This window comes from Myotis yumanensis, unplaced genomic scaffold (genome assembly GCF_028538775.1).
Source record: "Myotis yumanensis isolate MYYU_CA2020_CCGP unplaced genomic scaffold, mMyoYum1.0.hap1 SCAF_18, whole genome shotgun sequence".
Lineage (NCBI taxonomy): Eukaryota > Metazoa > Chordata > Mammalia > Chiroptera > Vespertilionidae > Myotis > Myotis yumanensis.
In genome coordinates, this window is record NW_027223769.1 from 28,788,428 (window position 1) to 28,807,172 (window position 18,745).

At 53.2% G+C, this 18,745-nt stretch overlaps 2 protein-coding genes across 2 annotated transcripts in view; one reads left to right on the forward strand and one right to left on the reverse strand.

Annotated features, from left to right (window-relative positions):
• Positions 1-9,242, forward strand: part of CMTM4 (CKLF like MARVEL transmembrane domain containing 4) — a 46,599-nt gene extending 37,357 nt beyond the window's left edge. Inside the window, 1 exon segment of the mRNA XM_070398013.1 lies at positions 1,077-9,242. Coding sequence (XP_070254114.1) covers positions 1,077-1,241 — 165 coding nt within the window. The 3' untranslated portion in view covers positions 1,242-9,242.
• Positions 9,243-9,922: 680 nt separating this feature from the next.
• CMTM3 (CKLF like MARVEL transmembrane domain containing 3) lies at positions 9,923-18,097 on the reverse strand. The gene is made up of 5 exons (XM_070398476.1): positions 17,878-18,097; positions 14,323-14,478; positions 12,458-12,553; positions 11,984-12,104; positions 9,923-10,999 (listed from the first exon to the last, which is right to left on the reverse strand). The coding sequence occupies exons 1-5, from the start codon at positions 18,022-18,024 to the stop codon at positions 10,971-10,973; spliced, it is 549 nt and encodes a 182-aa protein (XP_070254577.1). The 5' UTR covers positions 18,025-18,097; the 3' UTR covers positions 9,923-10,970.
• Between the last annotated feature and the right edge of the window lie 648 nt (positions 18,098-18,745).

The window sequence follows — 18,745 nt, forward strand, 5'->3', positions numbered from 1 at the left end:
TTGTTAGAAATGCCATTCTCAGGCTCCCCCAGAACTACTGAATCAGAAATGTGTTTTAATCTGCCTCCAGCTGATTCAGGAGCGCACTCAAGTTTGAGAACCACTGCTCTAGTCTGTTTCCACCAGGACCCTGGATGTCTGTCTGTTAGTTGTGTTGCTTTTTCAAGCCTGACTGGCCGGCGTGGACGTCTTAGTAGTCAGTTGACATTTTTGCTCTTCAGGGTAGAGTGCCCTGGGGGGTGGGGTGGGAACCAAACTGTCTCTGTGCTCTGCATTTCTGTATTGTTCTGTATTTACAAAGACTATGTAGCATTTTTGTAATGGGGGGGATTAAAAGGTTCATGAAAAATATTAAACGAGCTGTTCTCCCAGGTGTCACTCAGTAGATTCATCAGTCATTATTAACTAAGCCAAACCTGCTACTTCTCACCCTGGAGCTGCCCAGGTGACAGGCAGCTGGAGAGCAGGTGGGGGTTCGAGGGCTGTGCTTTGGAATGTCAGGCCTTATGGCTTGAGTTGGTATTGTACTTGAGCCCCTGATTTTTTGTGTGCATGAGGTTTTGTCTACATGTATTTTCTCATCTGGGACCAGTGACCATGAAGGTGCTGTAAAAGAGTCATTAAAATTTTTTAAATTGATTTTAAATATATTTTTATTGATTTCAGAGAGAGGAAGGGAGAGGGAGAGATAGAAACATTAATGATGAGAGAGAATCATCTGGTCAGCTGCCTCCTACATACCCTCTACTGGGGATCGAGCCTGCAACCCAGGCATGTACCCTAACTGGGAATCGAACCATGACCTCCTGGAAAATAGGTTGATGCTCAACCACTGAGCAACACCGGCTGGGCAAAAGGCATTTTTGTAATAAAAAAAAGATCCAAAATACTTTGTGTGAAACCTTAGGCTGTCTTCAGGTCAGGGAGGACTTCTGTGGGTCACATGACTATAGATTTGGCTAAACATTCAGCCAGGCCAGGTGTTGGGGGCATAGCTGTAAGCCACTCAGGGTCCTGCCCAGGCACCTCGTAGACTGCTGATGTGTCTGAGGACTATCCATGCCTGTTTCTTGTAGATATTTGGCTTCTTGGCAACAGCGGTGTATGCGGTGAACACATTCCTGGCCGTGCAGAAATGGAGAGTCAGCATCCACCAGCAGAGCGCCAATGACTACATCCGAGCCCGCACCGAGTCCCGGGACGTGGATGGGCGCCCGGAGATCCAGCGCCTGGACACATGAGGGCCCAGCAGGGTCCTCCCTCATCCTCGTGCCCGTCCTTTCAATCAAGTTTTCTTTCCCTCGTCACGACAGATTCTCATGTGTTTAAGCTGAATTTTGTCCTCTTCGGTAAAGTTCATTTTGGGAAAGGTCCCCCTCCCCCCCAGAGTGGCCCTGTTAGCAGGTATGTGAGGCGGAGAGCCCCTGCACCCTGCAGTGTGACAGAAGTGGATGGGAGAGACCTACGGGTTCTCCAGCGTTTGGTGGCCGTGGGAGCAGCTGCCTCCCTGGCTGCCGTGTCCACTTTAGGTCTTCACCGGCCCTGAGCACAGGCTTCCTCCCCATCTGACTCTGAGCCACCCTGTCATATGCATTTGTGACAAGTCAAGACTTTGGATTAAATGGGGGCCGCCACGAGGGGGGAAGTCAAGGAAGGAAGGTACAAGGTTGGAACAGTCCGACACCAGTGATTCCTGGGCAGCCCCGTAGTGCGCTCCATCAGCGTTAGTCTTGCTGCCAGGATCCCCCCTACTGCTTGTCTTCCATGCCCCGGGCATCGAGACAGCCAGCACAGGCCCAGCAGCCACGCGTGGCACTGAGGGGTTGCAGTGATGGGGGTGCTGGTGGAGCTCTGGGCTGGGTCTGGACTTTCTGGGGATGGGCAAAGCTGGTGTCCCCTTGGGACAGCTCACAGGACTGTTGACATGCAGGAGGGTTACCTTTCACTTCCCACCTGCTGAGAAAACACTCGATTCTTCCTCAAATGAATCACCTCCCTGAATCCCAGATTCTCCTCCAGGAATATGGGGACCTTCTTGTTTTTCGCTCTCCTGACTACCCTTAATGCTTTGAGGCTGCGTTGCAGATCTCCTATCATTTTACCTCCTCAGGTAAAATCCAGGAAAGAAACGCAGTCCATCCCGCCAGCCAGAACACTTGCCCGTTTGGACCCCTCTGTTTTAGACACGTGCTCACTTCAGTGACCTGAGAAGAGTTCTACAGTGATTCTGTGCAGACTTGTCTAGGATTCGAAAATACTTGAATTTGCACCATGACACCCTTTCATTGTATTTGAGAAGCACGAACGAATTGAAGCTTTTCAGGGCCCTAACTATGAACATCCATCTTGGAGGTTGTTGGGAAGAAATCTAGGTCTGTCAGATTTTTGAACTGATTCTTGATAAAGTGAAGATTATTGTGGTGAAGGAGTTAAATGAGCCCCTATGATGCTGTAGTGTTGTTGTCCTTTTCTTCCTGTTGGAGATTAATTGTATCTTTTATGGAAAAATTGTTTTAACTTGTCAGGTTTTCACTCTGAGCTGTTTTTAATGTTTACAAACCTCACTCTAGCTCTAATGTTTTGTGATTAGCTCTCACCAAGGAAAAAAACAGTTACTGCTGGTGGAAAAATGGGAAGATCTTGCAGTAACTCGGAGAACCCCCAGGAGCTTGTGCTAGCGAGCGATCCCAGCCTTGGCAACGTTCTGTGTGATGAGAGAGAGAACAGGGGTATGCCTTTGGGGTGGCGGGAGGAGAGCGTGCGTGGGAAAGCGTCCGTCTGTGCGTGTGTGGCATTGCATTCTTCATAAAGAGCAGCGTTGGGGGATTGATCAGGTGGCTGGGGATTTCTAGGACATGGTACTGTGCTGTCTCTGAGGGGACGGGGTTGGGGTTAGCTCCCTGAACTGAACACTCGGTACAATCTGAGTTCTGCTGCAGTTCCTGCCTGGGCACCGGCCCAGGTCACATGTGCAAGCCCCCTGTCTGCTTCAGGGGCCATGGCTGCGGGTGCAGGCCCAGCTGGTCTGGGGGTGCCTCGCCTCCCTCTGCTCCCCCAGAGGGCAGCCAGGCCTGGTCACAGCGGGGCGTGCTGCCCAGAGGGTGTGCTGGAGCCCTCTCTCCGTGTCTGCCCTGAGGCAGTACAGGTCACGCTTCACAAACTTTGAACCTATTCTATGTAGTGATTTTTTGAGGAGATTCTAACATCTGGATTTTATCTGTTCATTTTATGTATTTATTTTGCATTTGTTGAGTGTGTCTGCCTAATCAAAATTGGGCTTATCTCACTCTGCGAGTTCCATTTAAAAAGGGGGTCACAAAGACTCGGCCTTGCATTAAATGGGGCCCACTTGGAAGGACCACCCTGTACTTTATCAGAAATCTCCTGCTGGGAATCATGTTACTTGGCCTCAATAAAAAGCCGCCTTTGAAGTGAGATTGAAGAAAAGAATACCATTCAGGCAGGATTGCTGCCCAAGTTTTCCCAAGTCACTTGCATGGGACTAGTTTACCGTCGGGGGCAAAGGAGCCTCCTGGCTTCCTGGGGCTGTGCTGTCGGCTGCAAGAAGCCTATCTGCAGCCACGGACACTGTGACGGCTGATGATGAGGAGGAGTGATGACACCCAGTGCCTCAGAGCGACTTAGGAGTTAACGTGCATCTTGGTGTTAGAATCTTTGGAATAATTTATGTCCCTGTAACTATTTAATATCCTTTGTGCCATGAGGCTCTCCCATGGAGTTTGTAAATATATTTCTTTCTATTTAATTAGCTCTCTAGCTGGTGTGATGCACCGCCATCCATCTCGTCACCTGTGGCAGTGTGGTGGTGAGAAGTGAAGGGGATGTGCTTGTCCAAGTGAATGTAAAGACACCTGCGTTCTTCTTACATTGCCTCTGTACAAACAAGACAATCTAGATTTCGGGGGGCCTGTGGCACTTCTTTTTTTTGGCAAATTAAAGGAAGCGTGTTTTTGCATTTAATAGTTCCAATATGGGTCAGTGTCAGTTTGTTTTGGGGTATTTTCAGACTGAGGCAATCTTAGTGTTTCTCAATTTTCTGGTGGGATGATAATGGCTTTCATGGTCTGTGCCAAACCTGAAGGGAGCTATAGTTGCTTTGTGCATTTGAATTTGTTCCTAGCGACTGTATGGTTGAAACCCTCAAGCATTTGGTGGTTTTAGATGGATGCAAACACTGACGTCTTCAGAGAAAGTTTATCTTGGCTCGGATTTGGTGGATGTGGTATTTTTTCTCTCTGATTCTCCTTTATCTTCCCTTTATACTGAATGAAGGCATGAAAGGAAATACCTTCTCCCTTTCATACAGAGAGATTGCAATCATGAAAGCCCAGAGGCACTTGGCCCCATATAAAGTTGGGGAAGGACCAAGGCATTTATAGGTTAAAATCTCATAAGAACCCAGCCGGCGTGGCTCAGTGGTTGAGCATTGACCTATGAACCAGGAGGTCTCGGGTTCGATTCCCGGTCAGAGTACATGCCTGGGTTGCAGGCTCAGTCCCCAGTGTGGAGGAGTGCTGGAGGCAGCCAATCAATGATTCTCATCATTGATGTTTCTATCTCTCTCTCCCTCTCCCTTCCTCTCTGAAATCAATAAAAATATATTTGAGAGATTACTTTTGTCTAGAAAAAGGCAAGAATGTAGTAGCCTGCCCAGTCCCAATATTTATCCATATCTTCCTTGGCAACCTGAACTGAAGGACCAGCATCAGCAGAGCCCAGCCTGGCCACAGGGAAGCAAGCCAGTGAGGGCCCGGCGTGGCTCTGAGGGCTTGGCTTGGGGAGGTGGACAACACTCATGGCCCTTTGGGTACCATTACTGTCCCCTGGTAGGAACGCGTAAGCCCCTGGGTGGGTATGGAGTGTATCTGACCTCCACCCTGTGCTGGAAGGCTTCTGATGAGAGCTCTGTGACACAGTTGAAAACATTCCTACTCTTTTCTTTTTTCATTTCTTACCCGAGGATTTGTTTTCCATTGATTTTAGAGAGGGGGAGGTGAGAGAGAAACATCGATGCGAGAGAAACATCCATACACACCCCGACTGGGCATAGAACCCGCAACCTGGTATGTGCCCTGACCGGGAATTGAACCCGCCAACCTTCAGTGTACGGCACATCACTCCAACCAATTGAGCCACACCAGCCAGGGCATTCCTGCTTTTTTAAAGTAGACAGCTTCATCTACCTTCGTGAAGGTTTCTTTAATTCAGACTTGGGGTTAAGCCATAGCTGGTCTCGGCGGAGAGGAAGCAGTCTTCTGTCTGCATGTCTGTGAATTCTTGCTTGCAGTGAGTGAGCCTTGAATGTCATCCCCCCACCCCCACCCCCCCATTTGTCGTGTCCTATGTGTGGTCCAGCCCCATCTTCTCTTACAGACACTCGTGCTGTTTGGGAAGAAACCCTCTCCGTGTGTTTAAGAGGCGGACCGGGTTCTAATGTCTGGCTGTGCGAGATTTTCTGTGGGTGGTTCTTAGAATCCATCCTAACAGGTGAGTAGGGTGTGGAGACAACGCGTGGCTAACTTAGTGATTCTGGGAGGCAGTGACAGCTTGTGTGGTTCCACGGGTGCCATCTCCCTGTTCAAAACAAAGCAGCAGGAAGTCGCTGTGCGATAGCTGGTTCTCATTTTCTTCATATCTCATTTATAGGAAAATGACAGCATTGAACAGGTAGTAAAAGGCACAAACACTTTCTAGGGTGAGGGCTGCTGCCGATTGATTTCTCTCGAGCAAATGAGGTCTCCAGCCACTTTTTTATTTCTCAGCGAAGTTTGCAGAACCCAGGGCTCTCTCTTCCCCACGTCTTGCTTGTTTTATCAGCACCCACTTTTAGGACCAGAAGGGTGAGAGGCTGGTGAGGTGGGAGCTGGGGCAGGTCTGAGAGGTGAGAGGAGGGGGCCCCTCGGGCCAGGCTCTGTCTGCTGTGGGGCTGTTGATAACACTAGACTGGTGACCGACCCAAGAAGTCTTGAAAAGATGGACTTGCTTAGCTACCTTTCTCTCCCCTTGTCTTTGGAAAAGTGAGGTTTTGTGCTCTGGAATCAGCTTGAGAGCCAGAGCTGGATGTAGGGCCCATGTGCCTTGGCGCCCGGAGGGGCTCTGGGTGGTGTTTGGGAACTCGCAGGTCTGGCAGGGTGATTTGGATTCTGGTTTCGGTGCCACCTTAGAGCGGACTCAGACCGAACACCGCCTTGTAAGCTTCCCAGCTCTTTACAAAACCGTGTGTTTCTTCTCTTATCAGATAGTGCTGAAATCATAAGAACGGTCTGGTTGAGAAGGTAATCTGGAATATTTGGACCTTTACATTTCTTTCATTTCGAAACTGTCTCTGAAAGAAAATACCCTCACATTTTGTTAGATCTAGAACTGTATTCTGAAAGCAGATGTTCTGTTTGACTTGTTTTCACACCAGTGAATGGCACTTATCCCCTCCTGGCCTGAAACAGAGCCGTGGGCCCGATAGATTTTCCCTTTTTTGGTCTAGTCTATATTCTTACTCCATTTAGATATAACTTCTCAATCTGGGTGATTTTTTTTCTAGTTTATCTTATTCCATAGGCATAAGAGTAAAGAAAAGTTACCCACAAGCCCACTAAGTTTGAATGAATCAATGGCAGTTTGCCTAGAATAAAGTTTATATTACGGATCCTTGATTAGTCTATCTTTTTCTTAGGGTTAGTTTGTTGTCTACTTTTTGTTGTTATTAATCCTCAGTTGAGGATATTTTTTCCCCCCATTGATTTTTAGAGAGAGTGGGAGGGAGGGGGAGAGACACAGAGAGAGAAACATCGATGTAAGAGAGACACATCGATTGGTTGCCCCCTGCACGTGCCCGACCAGGGCCAGGGATTGAGCCTGCAACCGAGGTATGTGCCCTTGACAGGAATCAAACCCGAGACCCTTCAGTCTGCGGGCCGATGCTCTATCCACTGAGCCAAATTGTCTACATTTTTGATGCCAAGACTTTAGTTCAGACACCTCGGAGTGGTTTGGGCTGCATTACACACACAGGCTGGGGGCCTTCATTAAGGGGTTAATAGCCTGGGCTCTAGTGAGCTATCAGCACTTGTATGGTTCTCAGCTAGCGGAGGAAATTGTCTCAGATCACCTTTGTTGGTGGGATTACTGTGAGGCCCAAAGCTTCTTTTCCTACCTGTGCCGAGGTAGAGAGAAGGTGTGACATAGTTGATTCCGTAATAATCTGAAACCCAGTAGGAAGCACCTCCTTTTATTAGAAAAGCCACTGAAGGGAAGGCCAGGAGGTAAGGCCTGTGTGGGGACCTGGTGCCCATGCCAGGCAGGGCCAGGTCTCGCTGGGGCTGCTTCCCTCTGTGGGCCATTTTGCTTCCCTGCCTTTTCCAGAATCGATTTTCGAGTTTCAAGATTCTGTTCCCATCTCTGCAGAAGTGAGGCAGGCGAATGTTCGGGGTTTGAAGGGAGAACTGGCTGGCTCACGGGCTGGGGAGGCTGACTCTGAGGACAGGATGCCTGGAAGGCCCCCCAAGCTGGCCCAGCCCCTCAGAGGGGCCACCTGCTTCCAACTCTTTCACCCCATAAACCCACTTAAAAATGAGTCTTCAGATCCTGTCTCAGAATGAAATGGCGTGTGCGGATAAAGCCAGTGCTTTTCATAACCTGATTTTTGATGCGGTTTCCTCTAAGAGAACGCTAGGGATCGAAACTATTTGTATATGTTGCAATTTGTAGGGGTTCAGGAACCCATGGCAAAAACACTTAACTAATTTATTACAGGTATGACTGTCCCCCCCCCCCCCCCCAAGGTAGACAATTCTGTCTGTATATTTTAAGACAAATAATAATCACTTCACCTTGGTGCCTTCCGTGTGTCGGTCACGTAAACACTTGTTAATCATGGAATTGAAAGAAAGATGTACATTTAGTTAAACCAGATAACACTATTTTTGTAGCATGATTTTAGATTGTGTCCTTTTAATGTTGCTTTCAGCAGTGCTGGTTTTGCGGTTGGCCATTTTCCCCGTAAACTTCCTATGTTTTTAAAAAGAAAAAGACAAAACTACCCCTGGCTGTTCCTAGCTCCCCGCTGCTGCTCCGTCCCCCACGTCTTGTTTCCGCTTATTTAAAGTCTGAGAGTAAGAGTATATTTCTGTGAAATAATTCTTAATCAGTATATCTGCATTGGGCATTTTTTAAACCCCTTGTTCAGTTGAGGGAGCCACTGCTCACCCCGGTGAGAGGAACACGGTTCCACTGGAAAAGAAAAGAACATCATCCTTGGTGCTCTGACTTCCCTTCTCTGGGGCTAAGCCCGTGAAAAGGCCCGTTGTCTGGGGCTAGTGAACCAGAGGGTGTTTGCCGGCGCTTGCATCTGCGGGACCTGCCCCCCCCCCCATCCCCCGCTGGTCCCGGGCTCACCTTCCACTGGATCTGATTGGTTGGTGGACCTGGGTAGGCTCGAGGCCCTGTCCGGTTTGGGGCCTGAACAAAATAGATTCCCTGCTCTGAGAAGCTTGATGACATCACTACAGGATCACACTCTAGCTGCCCCCTCTGGCTGCCCCACCCCTGCAGGACACGAAAAATCTTGAGGAAAACTAGCTGAGCCGTTGCAACATGAAGGAATGGATTTACTGAAACAAAACTAGCTTTTTTGTCCTTTCTGAAGGGCCAGAATATGTAATTATTTTCTAACAAAGGAAGTCAAGTCAGATGGCTAGTAACTCTAGGTGATCACTCATTGGTACTTGGCCCAGGGGTACTTTGGGGGAGTAATGTTAATTTAATAACCATTACACTTTCCTTCGTAAACGTCTATTTCCTTTTACAGTTTAGAGACAGCTGGGGGGTGTTCTGAGGTGATCCCATGTGGTAAACTTTGGTTTACGCTGTTGGCTGGTCAGAGCTCCCACCCTGGCTTCTCAAACCGACACGGGCGCCCTGGGGTGGGCACCCCCCGCTCTGACTGGCTCTGGGGTTGGACTCTGCCACTTGGAGTGGTTTTGGGCCCCATATCCGGGCTCCTGTTGGTCTGTCCCCAGCAGCAGACACAGCCTCACATAGCCCTCAGCCCCCCCCTTTTTCTTTCGAAGGACCAATTTTTCATGGTACTTGTCCTGATTGTTTTCATAGTGTTCAAATCTGTATTTTTGTATGTAGAGGGAAATAATTTTCTCAACACTAACCGCTAATATTGTATTAAATTGTCATGAAGGAGTTCTTGTTTAATAAATGGACATGTAAAAATGGTCTGGTCTCTTTCCCTGCTCTGACTTACCTCCCACCCCTTCAAAGGCTGGGGACCCACTTCCTGCAACGGGCCTGTTAGGTGGAGGTTGAACACAACCAGCATCCACCGGATGAGGCCCCTGTGGGACAGGTGTTGAAAGGTAGCTGGGCTGGGGCTGGTGAGGCTGAGCAGAACCAACCCCGTCCCCCCCTCCCCCCCCCCCTTGGCCTCTGCACATTCACCTTTAACACACATTCTCAGAACGTGTGTGTGTGTGTGTATGTGTGTGTGTGTGTGTAAGCCGGGGCAGAAAGCTTGCTCCTTCCCATAGGCCTGGGCCAAAGTGCTGGCCAGGCTGCCCCCAGGCTCCGATTCTGAGGTCCCTTGTGCAACCAGTTCCCAACCACAAGGGCTCCGAGGTCTGGCTGCCTGAGGGGTGTGGTGGGACGTGCCTAATACTGAGGCCCTGGGCCTCCTCAAAGGGGCTGGTGACCTGGGCAAGTCATCGAACCTTCTGTCAGTTTCCTGGTCTACAAACAGGATTGTGTGAGGAGTAAGTAAGAGCACAGGCATGAGAGCTTAGTGGGTGCCTGGCACGGAGTGTGTGTGTGTGTGTGTGTGTGTGTGTGTGTGTACGCGCTGACGCTGATACTGGGTGGCATTGCTCTGGGGGTGGAAGGTCTTTTCAAACACACTCCATGCAGGTAGTCAGTCTGGTTTAATTCATTATGGCTTTTTTTCAGGGGAGGAGATTCACATGCAAGAGAACACAAGTTACAAATGCTCCCAAATGGGTCCAGAACTCTGGCTCATTTCGTAAGGCCTCTTGGTCACAGGAAATGCTATTTAAGAAGCTGCTTTTGTATAAAAAAATTATATAAAGTTACAAAATCCATTGAAGATATATACACAGCACAGAAGAGAACACAAAAGGCACGTCTCACCTCTTGTGAGTGGTCGGGAGACCTGCTCTGGTGTCTAGAAGCACATGGTCTGGAGCATCCAAGAGCCTGTGGCTGCTGGCGGACCCCAGGGCAGAGCGGCTCCGGCTGGGCCTGCCCAGTGACCCAGGACGCTGTCCCTTCCTGTGGTCCCCTGATCTTTTGGACCTGGTAAGCTACTTTACGAGCTTTTCTTTGAAATGGTCTTAGACCCACAATAGTCCTGTCCCCTGAAGAAAACACGGTTTCCAGGGGTGCGAGGAGGCAGTTAAAGGCATGGCAAAGGCCAGCTTCCTCCCTGCTTACAGAATGAAGGAAGTGGTGCTCCTTGAACCAAAGAATCTTGGAAGGATCATTCTCGACAAAGTGCCTGGCATGGGCAGGGGCACCAAATGCAGACGAAGGTCCCGGGGGCTGGCGGTTGGCCCGTTGGTTTCTGCCTTATTTCCATCGTCCCGTTACCTCTATCCACCCCCTTTGGCATGCATATCCCTGTGACAGGGGTCAAATGGCTCTATTTGCTTTGTCCCTTTGTGCTTATTTTCGGCAGAGAGGTCAAAGGGCTTAAGGTCTGTGGGACAGAAATGAGGAGTGGCGGAACATTCACGATGCCCTCCTGTGCAGAGCGGTTAGATAGGCTCAGAAACGTCACCTTGGGGCTGCGAGGAGGCCTGCTCCTCTGGAGAAGTGACAGCCTTCCTCCAACACTCCCGGTCCCCAGGCCTCGCTCCGGCCGGCCAGCCAGCCGATGGGAAGTGCAGGAGGGAAGGCCCGCGTGGCTCGGGCTGCCAGGGCCGGGCAGCCCTTTAGTCGGAGTCAGAGTCGGAATCCTCTTCTGAAAAGAAAGCAAAGAGGAGGGTTCGCAGGAGCCTCCTGGCTGGTGGTGCCCGGGAGCCGTCTCTGGAGAGGCACAGTCAGGCCCCTCCTGCAGCTGCCGGTGCCATTGGTGGGGTCTGCTTGGCCTGAGGGCCAGGGACCCTCCGCAGGCAGCCGCTGTCACCTCCATGGTGCAGCCAAATGCAGGCGGGAGCCCCAATGCCCTTTCCTCTGGGGCTCCATGCGCCCTCAGTCTCCCTGAGCTGTCCTCACCTGGGCTGTCAGGATAGGACATCTGTACCCCAACCCTACCCCACAATGTAGCAGGACAATGTGGGGAAAACCATTTTCTTATCTAAGAAACTCAAATATACTAGAAAATCAGGAAACCTCTTTTTGGCCATCGTGATCAGAAACAGGGCATGGCTGTGTGGTCACAGGTGGAAAACCAGCCACCCAATCTGCAAGCGCCCCCAACCCGTTTATTTTTAAATTAGGTCATGGCACAACCATTCTGAGCTGAAGGTTGGCTGGGGGGACCAGAAGGCCCGTTGCACTCTCCTTGGATAAAAAGCAGAACAAGCTCGAACTTGCCTGGGCGCTGCAGGTAAGGCTGAGAGCCAGCTTGGTTCCCTGGCACTGAAGCCGTGGGGCAGGCCAGACTGCAGGGGGCACTGGTCACTTTGGAGCCCAGTGCCCAGGAACGGAAGCCACTGACTGGCTGCCCCGGGGGCTCATCAGGGACCATTTAAGGGAGATGGAGGTGCCAGGCATGCCCTCCGCTTGCCCTTCCTGGAAAGGCTCAGGCCCTGGGGAGCCATGTGCTGGTCCGAGGGGACCAGCTTTATGATCAGGGCTGCATGAAGGGATGCGAGAACCAGGCTGTGAAAACACTTCCTGCCCATGGGGAGAGGGGGCACGCTGCTACTCCAGCCTCAAACCAGCCAAGTGTCAAGTGTCCCCCGGGGAGAGCAGGGCCCCAGCCCGCAGGGTGGCCACCCACCTTCCTCCTTGTTGGCTGTGGTCTCGTCTGCAGAGCCCTCTTGTTTGAGGAATTTGGCCACGTCATTGAAGATCAGGTAGAAGTCAATGGCAAATACGATGGTGGCAAAGAAGCCAAACACCTGTGGATACAGAGGACAGGGTGGGTGGGATGGGAGTCCCTGGTCCAGGAGACTGAGAGGTGCCTGCCCCAGCCTCACCGCCTGTGTTTATCTGATTGAATAAGCAGCTCAGACTGGCAGGCACAGGCCCCTCCCATTAATGACAAATGGGAAAAGGAGCTGTTAATTTGGCTGGCAAACACCCTTTCAAAGCTGGGGCAGAGTGGATCTCCAATAAGAGGCCTTTGGGGGCCTAAGCAGGCACCATGCTAAGCAGGTGTCCTAAGAAGCATCTGGGACTTTAGGAGGGCTAGGGTGAACTTGAGGGGGGTGTCACTGGCCACCCCCCTCCCACGGGTAGGACAGCTACTCACCCCGGCTGCTTTGGCAGCCCCATCGGAGTATTTGGCGACAGCTGTGATGGAGATGGCAAAGTAGATGAGGGCCGCTGTGACACAGCGTAGGAAGTCCTGGGGAGAGAGGGACATGGTCACACCGCCCTGAGCTCCATGGAGTGGGGCACAGCAGGGGAGGGGCCAGCTGGGAGCTTAGGCAGGGGAGAGGGGCTCAGAAGACACCAGGCAGCAGAAACAGGGCTGGAAGCCCACTGTTCCCTGAGGAGGGTGGGCCTGGCAGCCTGAGCACATGCCTGGCTCCCGAGTCCAGCATCTGTGGGGCTCCCACCCTGTCCTCCCACCGCCACTCCTCCCCCTGCTCAGGTGCCGCTTGCAGGCTGCCAGCAGCTGAGGCTGCCCTGCCCCTGGGCCTCACTTTGCCACATACTTGTTGCAGATCCATTTATGAATTATGGTTTCTGTTTACTTGTCCCTAAAATGGGGATACAGGGTGCAGCCCATCCAGAAGAATGCTGGGGATGAAGTCAAGAAAAGACCAGGGTTGGGAGGGGGGGTGGTGAAGGCTGGGGTTGGGGGCAGGGGCAGGCTGGGAGGGGACAACAGCGGGGGCGGGGGGAGGAGGAAGGGGACATATGTAATACTCTCAACAATAAAATTAAAAAAAAATTTTTTTTTCAATGACAAGAAAAGATCAGGGTTCACCCTGACGGTGGGGCTCAATGGGTTGAAACATCATTCAACCAATATTCCAAAATGTTGTGGGTTCGATCCCCAGTTAGGGCACATGCGAGAGGGCAGCCCATGAATGTTTCTCTCTCCCTTCCTCTCTCTCAAATCAATACTAATAAAAAAAATTTTTTTTAATTCACTTTATTAAACAAAAAAAGAGAGACCAGGGTTCAAGTGCAGGCTTGCTGTCTCTTCTCTCTGACCCATTGACCCACTGCACACAGCAAAGTCTGAGGCAGGGCTCGGGGCCGCCCGGGTGATCAGCCGAATTGCCAGAGGGCTGAGTGAGGGTCTGGGTACCCTGCAAGTCCACAGTTAACGTGCCCGGCCCTTGTTGAAATGGCTTGAATTCCTGTAGCTGAGACTAGGGTGCACCAGCGCCACCTCGTGGCCAGAGGCAAGGATGCAGTCTGGGATTCCCTTACAGCAAGCATGTCAAACTCCCTGCACACAATATTTTTGTGTCTCAGAAATGTTTTAATTAAAATTTCATAACTTAATTTTTACAATATCCTGTTATACATAATTATTAATAACGAACTACAACGTTTACTATAATCGTGTTTGCATTCATTTCCCTTACGCGCCGGCGCACCATTTCTGTCCACTAATACTAGCAGCGAATGTGTTAGCAGCCGATTGCCACGTCATTAGTCTTGTACTGACTTGTTTGGTGTGCGCAACAGGAAATATTTCGCTTTCGGAGAACATGAAAAAATAGGTTTATTCGCGTTACGCTTATTAATTTGTGCAGTTATTCAGTGTCTGGTAAGTTAATGTTCAAGAAAAAATATTAATTTTTATTAAAATGTTCTATTTTATTTTAATGATTACTCACTTATTTCAGCCCTTTGTATTCAGCATGTCTCTATCGAAATAAACCTACATTTTAATGAAAATTGAAGCTTTTGTTATTTTGCGGCCCACATAAACTTAAACCTTGTTTATTTGGCCCGTGTTAGCCTTTGAGTTTGACATGCTTGCCTTACAGAGAGACCTGGAGGCCCTGACCGGGGTTATATGGCTGCCGAGTGGAGGGGCCCAGATCACCTGAAGCCAGGTCTACCCGCCTGGCTCCAACCAATGGCAAACAGCTGTCCCAGTGCATTGAAGAAAGGCAGCCAACCGCTTCCTCGTGGGGCCCCAGGCCTCACCATCATGGGCCAGCACAAGCCCTGCCACTTGTCATTCAACTGCATGGCATCAGCAAAGAGGAAGAAGAGGGCCAGCAGGAACTCCAGGAGGGGCGCGGTGAGGAAGGCGGACGCTGTGGACGCCACGTAGCAGACAAAGATGATGAAGGAGAGACCCTGGGTGGGGAGGGAGAAGTCAGAGCCTTTGCACAGCCCCTCACCCAGTGCCCCTTTGAGCCTCAGCCAGTCAGGAATAGAGGAGGCTCAGGAATGGAAGGTGATCTGCCCTCAGTTCTGCAGCTGCCAGGCTTAGGACCTGGTCATGGGGTCCTGGCTCATACCTGTGTTCCCCCCAGTGTTTCTGGGCATGGCCCTTGGTCCTGACCCCGTGCCAGCTCCTTGCCAGGACCCAATCAGGAAGTGCCAGCCTCCTATGTGTGTCCAGCCAGCAGGAGGCCACCCTCTGGGGATGCTCACTCCGCCCCCACCCCAACAGGCTCTATGGCAGAATTCACCCGACTCAGACGATGTCCAACAGGGACTAGTCAGACCTAAGCAATCTCAAAGGCAGCCCACTAAGCAGGAACCAATTTTTTTAAAAAATATATTTTATTGATTTTTTACAGAGAGGAAGGGAGAGGGATAGAGAGTTAGAAACATCGATGAGAGACACACATCGACCAGCTGCCTCCTGCACACTCCCTACTGGGATTTGCCCGCAACCAAGGTACATGCCCTTGACTGGAATCGAACCTGGGACCTTTCAGTCTGCAGGCCGACGCTCTATCCACTGAGCCAAACCAGTTAGGGCAGCAGGAACCAATTTTAAAAATTCACTCCCAACACACAAGATCTGCACTTTTCACTGAATGCAATCTACTTGAAAAACAATAAAATCTTAAATTTAGTAAAGATACGGGGGCTGAAGTCTTTAGAGTTGAAATGTACTGGTGTCTGCAGTTTACTCTAAATTCATTGAAAAACAAAATGGAGCCCGGCTGGTGTGGCTCAGTGGTTGAGCGTCGACCTATGAACTAGGAGGTCACGGTTCAATTCTTGATCAGGGCACATGCCCAGGTTGCGGGCTTGATCCAGTGTGGGGTGTGCAAGAGATGGCTGATTCTCTCTTCATTGATGTTTCTATCTCTATCTCCCTTACTCTCTGAAATCAATAAAAAATATATATATATATATTTTAAATGGATTGATAGATAGATGGAGAGATATGTGATAAAGTAAATATACCAATGTGTTAACAACTGTACAATCTAGGTGGTGGGTATATTAGTGTTAAGAGTATAACGCTTTTGACTTTTTAATATATTTGCAAATTTTACTACTAATAAGAAATAAACACCCAGGAGAGGAGTGTTGACACTGATGCCCCAGGTCCCGCTGGTCTCTGGGCAAGGAGCACTGAGGAACTAGAATGAAAATGTTCTCTGCAGCCCTGTCCATGCACTGGGTGTGGGAACTGATGCTGCCGGACGCTGAGCCCCCCAATAGTTCTGCAGACTGTGTGTGCTGCAGAGCAGACCAAGGTGATGGGGCGGTGCCCTGGGCCAGTGCCCACTGAGGCTTGTGGGATCTCCTGGGATCCTTGCAACCACCCATGTGCCAGGTGCTGCTTACAGCCCACTTTACAGACGGGAAGACTGAGGTTCTGTGAGGTGAAGTGATGGCTCAGTGTCATGCAGCTCATAAGAGGATACCAGGATTTTGAACCCAGGGCTGGCTTGACCGGCAGTGGCTTTCTTAAGCAACCCTGCCCTGGGGGTGTTGGCTTTTATCTGGTTTCTGTCACGGTGTGTGGGTCTGAACATGTCTATGGCTGAGTAGCTCTGAGTGGGGCCCAGGGGGCCTTGCAGGGGATACCCAGAGGCCTCACAGGAAGCACTGAGGCTGCTTCAGACAAATGAGCTACAGAAATCCCAGGAAGTCCCCAGGGCACCCGCATCTGTACTGAACATGGCCCTGGGGATAGCTGAGTCCAACTTGAACAGATGGTTAACCAGGGCACAGTGGCAGCCGGAAGACAAGGTGTGGGACCCTGACTCAGCCTGTTCACAGCTCCTGCTGTACTTACTCGGCTGGGCTGTTCTTGTGTCCCTCTCCTTCCTGCCCCCGCCACCCCCCCTCTCCCACCCCCCCCCACCCCCCCGCAAGCCTGACTGTGGAGATCCCTCTCTAGATTCCTGTTTCCTCATTCTCTGATTCCTAGTTGCCACTTCACCCCTTCCTGCCCCTGCCAGCGCCCCCACTTGCGCGGGCCTGGGGCAGACAGGAGGTGACTACAGGAGTCACCAGTGCCGGGGAGCCGCTTCCTTTGCGACTTCAGTGCCCACCCGACCTGCTCCCCACGCCTGACACTCCCAGACAGATTCCTGACTCCCAGCTCTGCCCCGGGCCTCCTCTATGCTCCGGCCGGCTACCCCTTGACTTATTTGGGGGGCCCTGAGTGGGGTGGGTTTGGGGTCCCCTCGGTGGATGGTAGACTCAGGCTTCTCCCCGAAAGTAGCTCTCATCGATCTCTTGGGTGGGGCTGGAGTGGCCAACCAGGAGGCAACCCCTTGAAGTGAGGGCTGGGGGTCTGCGGCCTCACTTGGGAGTTGGGCAGGTCCTGGGCTGACCTCCAGGCTGACCCCAGGCCAAGCAGAGGGGACAGGACCACAGACCTCCTCCTCTGACCCCATCCCCCTCGGTCCTTGCAGCTCCAGCCCTCACCTGTCAAACCCCTTAAGCTCCGGCCTCAGCGTTCTGGTCATCAAAGTGGGAATAAAGACAGAGGCTGAGCTGGGGACCTAAGTAATCAGTGCCCCTCCCTCATCCCGCGTCCCCTCTGCCCGGTCTCTCCCTCCCCTTCCCTCCACGGAGGTCCAGGGCCAGCCCCCAGCCCACTCGCGGCCAGTGCGGGGCTTTTCGCCCTGTCCCGAGGACAAAGGCCTGGCCGGCCCGGGCGGGGGGAGCGGGAAGGAAGAAGCAGCTCGGCGGGGGCGGGGCGGCTGGATCCCGACGAGGAAGGGAGGAGGGGGATGAAGTCACCCCGCTGGGCTCCGGCCCCCGCCCCTCCGCCTGCGCGCCCCCCAGAGTGTTGCCGGGGCCTCGCCCATTCCCAGGGGTCCCCTTCCCACCCGGTGCTGTCCCCATCCCAGCTGGCTGGGCTCCACCGCAGCCTCCGCCCCGCAGCTCGAGGCCCGGCTGGCCCTCCCTGCGCCCCGGAACCAGGGCGAGGGCGCCCGGGCGCGAGAAGGGCCGAGCGCGCTGAGCCCTCCCGGGGCCCAGAGAGGGCGGAAGCGCCCGAGGTCACACAGCGCCGCGCGCGGGGCCCCTCGCCTTCTCCTCTCACCCAGGCCTGGAGCCTCGAGACCTTTGCCACCCCCAGCTTTGCACGCGCGCGAGGAACGCCCGGGAGAGCGCGGGTTCGGGCCCCGCCTCGCCTCTGCCCCGCGCGCTGAGCTTCAGCGCGTCCGTCCTGAACGCGGGCAAGTTTGCCCAACTGGACGGGGCTCCGAGAGGGACCAGCGGGGCGCGCCGGACAGGGGCCCCCGCCCCCCGAGGGGGCCGCGCCCCACTCACCGACTCGGCCAGCAGGAGGCGGCCTTTGAGCGAGCAGAGGAAGGCGCGCGCGGGCAGGAGGGCGCGCAGCCCCGGGACACCCGCGCCGGGTGCGGAGCGGCGGGCGGGCTCGGGGTCCGGCTCGGGGTCCGGGTCTGGGGGCCACATGGCGGCGGCGGCTGCACCGACAAGGCTCGGTCTGGCTCCCTCACCCCCTGCGCCCGGGAGGGAAGCGGAAACCCCGGCTGTGCGGAAGGAGAGAGAGGCCGGACGAGCTCGGCGCAGGGGCGCATCCCCCGCCGCCGCCCCGCCCCCGGCCCCGCCTCTCCCCGGCCCCCTCCTCGGGTCCGACCTCCCTTCCCCTCTTCCGCCCTCGTTCCTTCTCCTCCCTTCCTGCCCTCGGACCCGGGACCCGCCGCGGTGCCCGCCTGGGGCTCCCGGAGACGCCTCCCATTCTCCTCTCACCCCTGCCCCGGAGGCTGCAGAACTTGTTTGCCACCCTCGGGTGCCCCGTCGGAGCTCCCACCCGGCTGTCCTCGCCACAACCCAGAAGGGTGGCCTCCACTCGCTGCCTCCCGTCGAGCACAGGTCCGGGGCCCAGGACCCTAGGCGCCCAAACAGCAAAACTCTGCCCGGTCCTCCCGCGGCGTCGATCGCGCTGTCGGCCTCCCACCCACTCCCGCTGTTTCTCTCTCGGCCATTCCGCCCACCCCCACCCCCCACCCCGCCGCACCCATGTATTCCGGGGGAGGGAGGCGAAGATGCAAGCCCCGTGCACGGCACACACGCGCGCCCGCGCACACGCTCCTCGGGGCGCCAGTTCAGTGTCGCCAAGACCAGCCCGGTACGTGCTGGCTGCGCGGGCCTCTGCGAGGGGTGCTGCCCGCCG

Bases quoted from the DNA above. Each gene is read 5' to 3' on its own strand.
- CMTM3 (XM_070398476.1), bottom strand. From the start codon at position 18,024: ATGTGGCCCCCAGACCCGGACCCCGAGCCGGACCCCGAGCCCGCCCGC. The intron at 12,105-12,457 runs GTGAGTAGCTGT...CTGTATCCACAG, and splicing joins GGGCTGCCAAAGCAGCCGGG to GTGTTTGGCTTCTTTGCCAC. The intron at 11,000-11,983 runs GTGGGTGGCCAC...CTTTCTTTTCAG, and splicing joins CACAGCCAACAAGGAGGAAG to AAGAGGATTCCGACTCTGAC.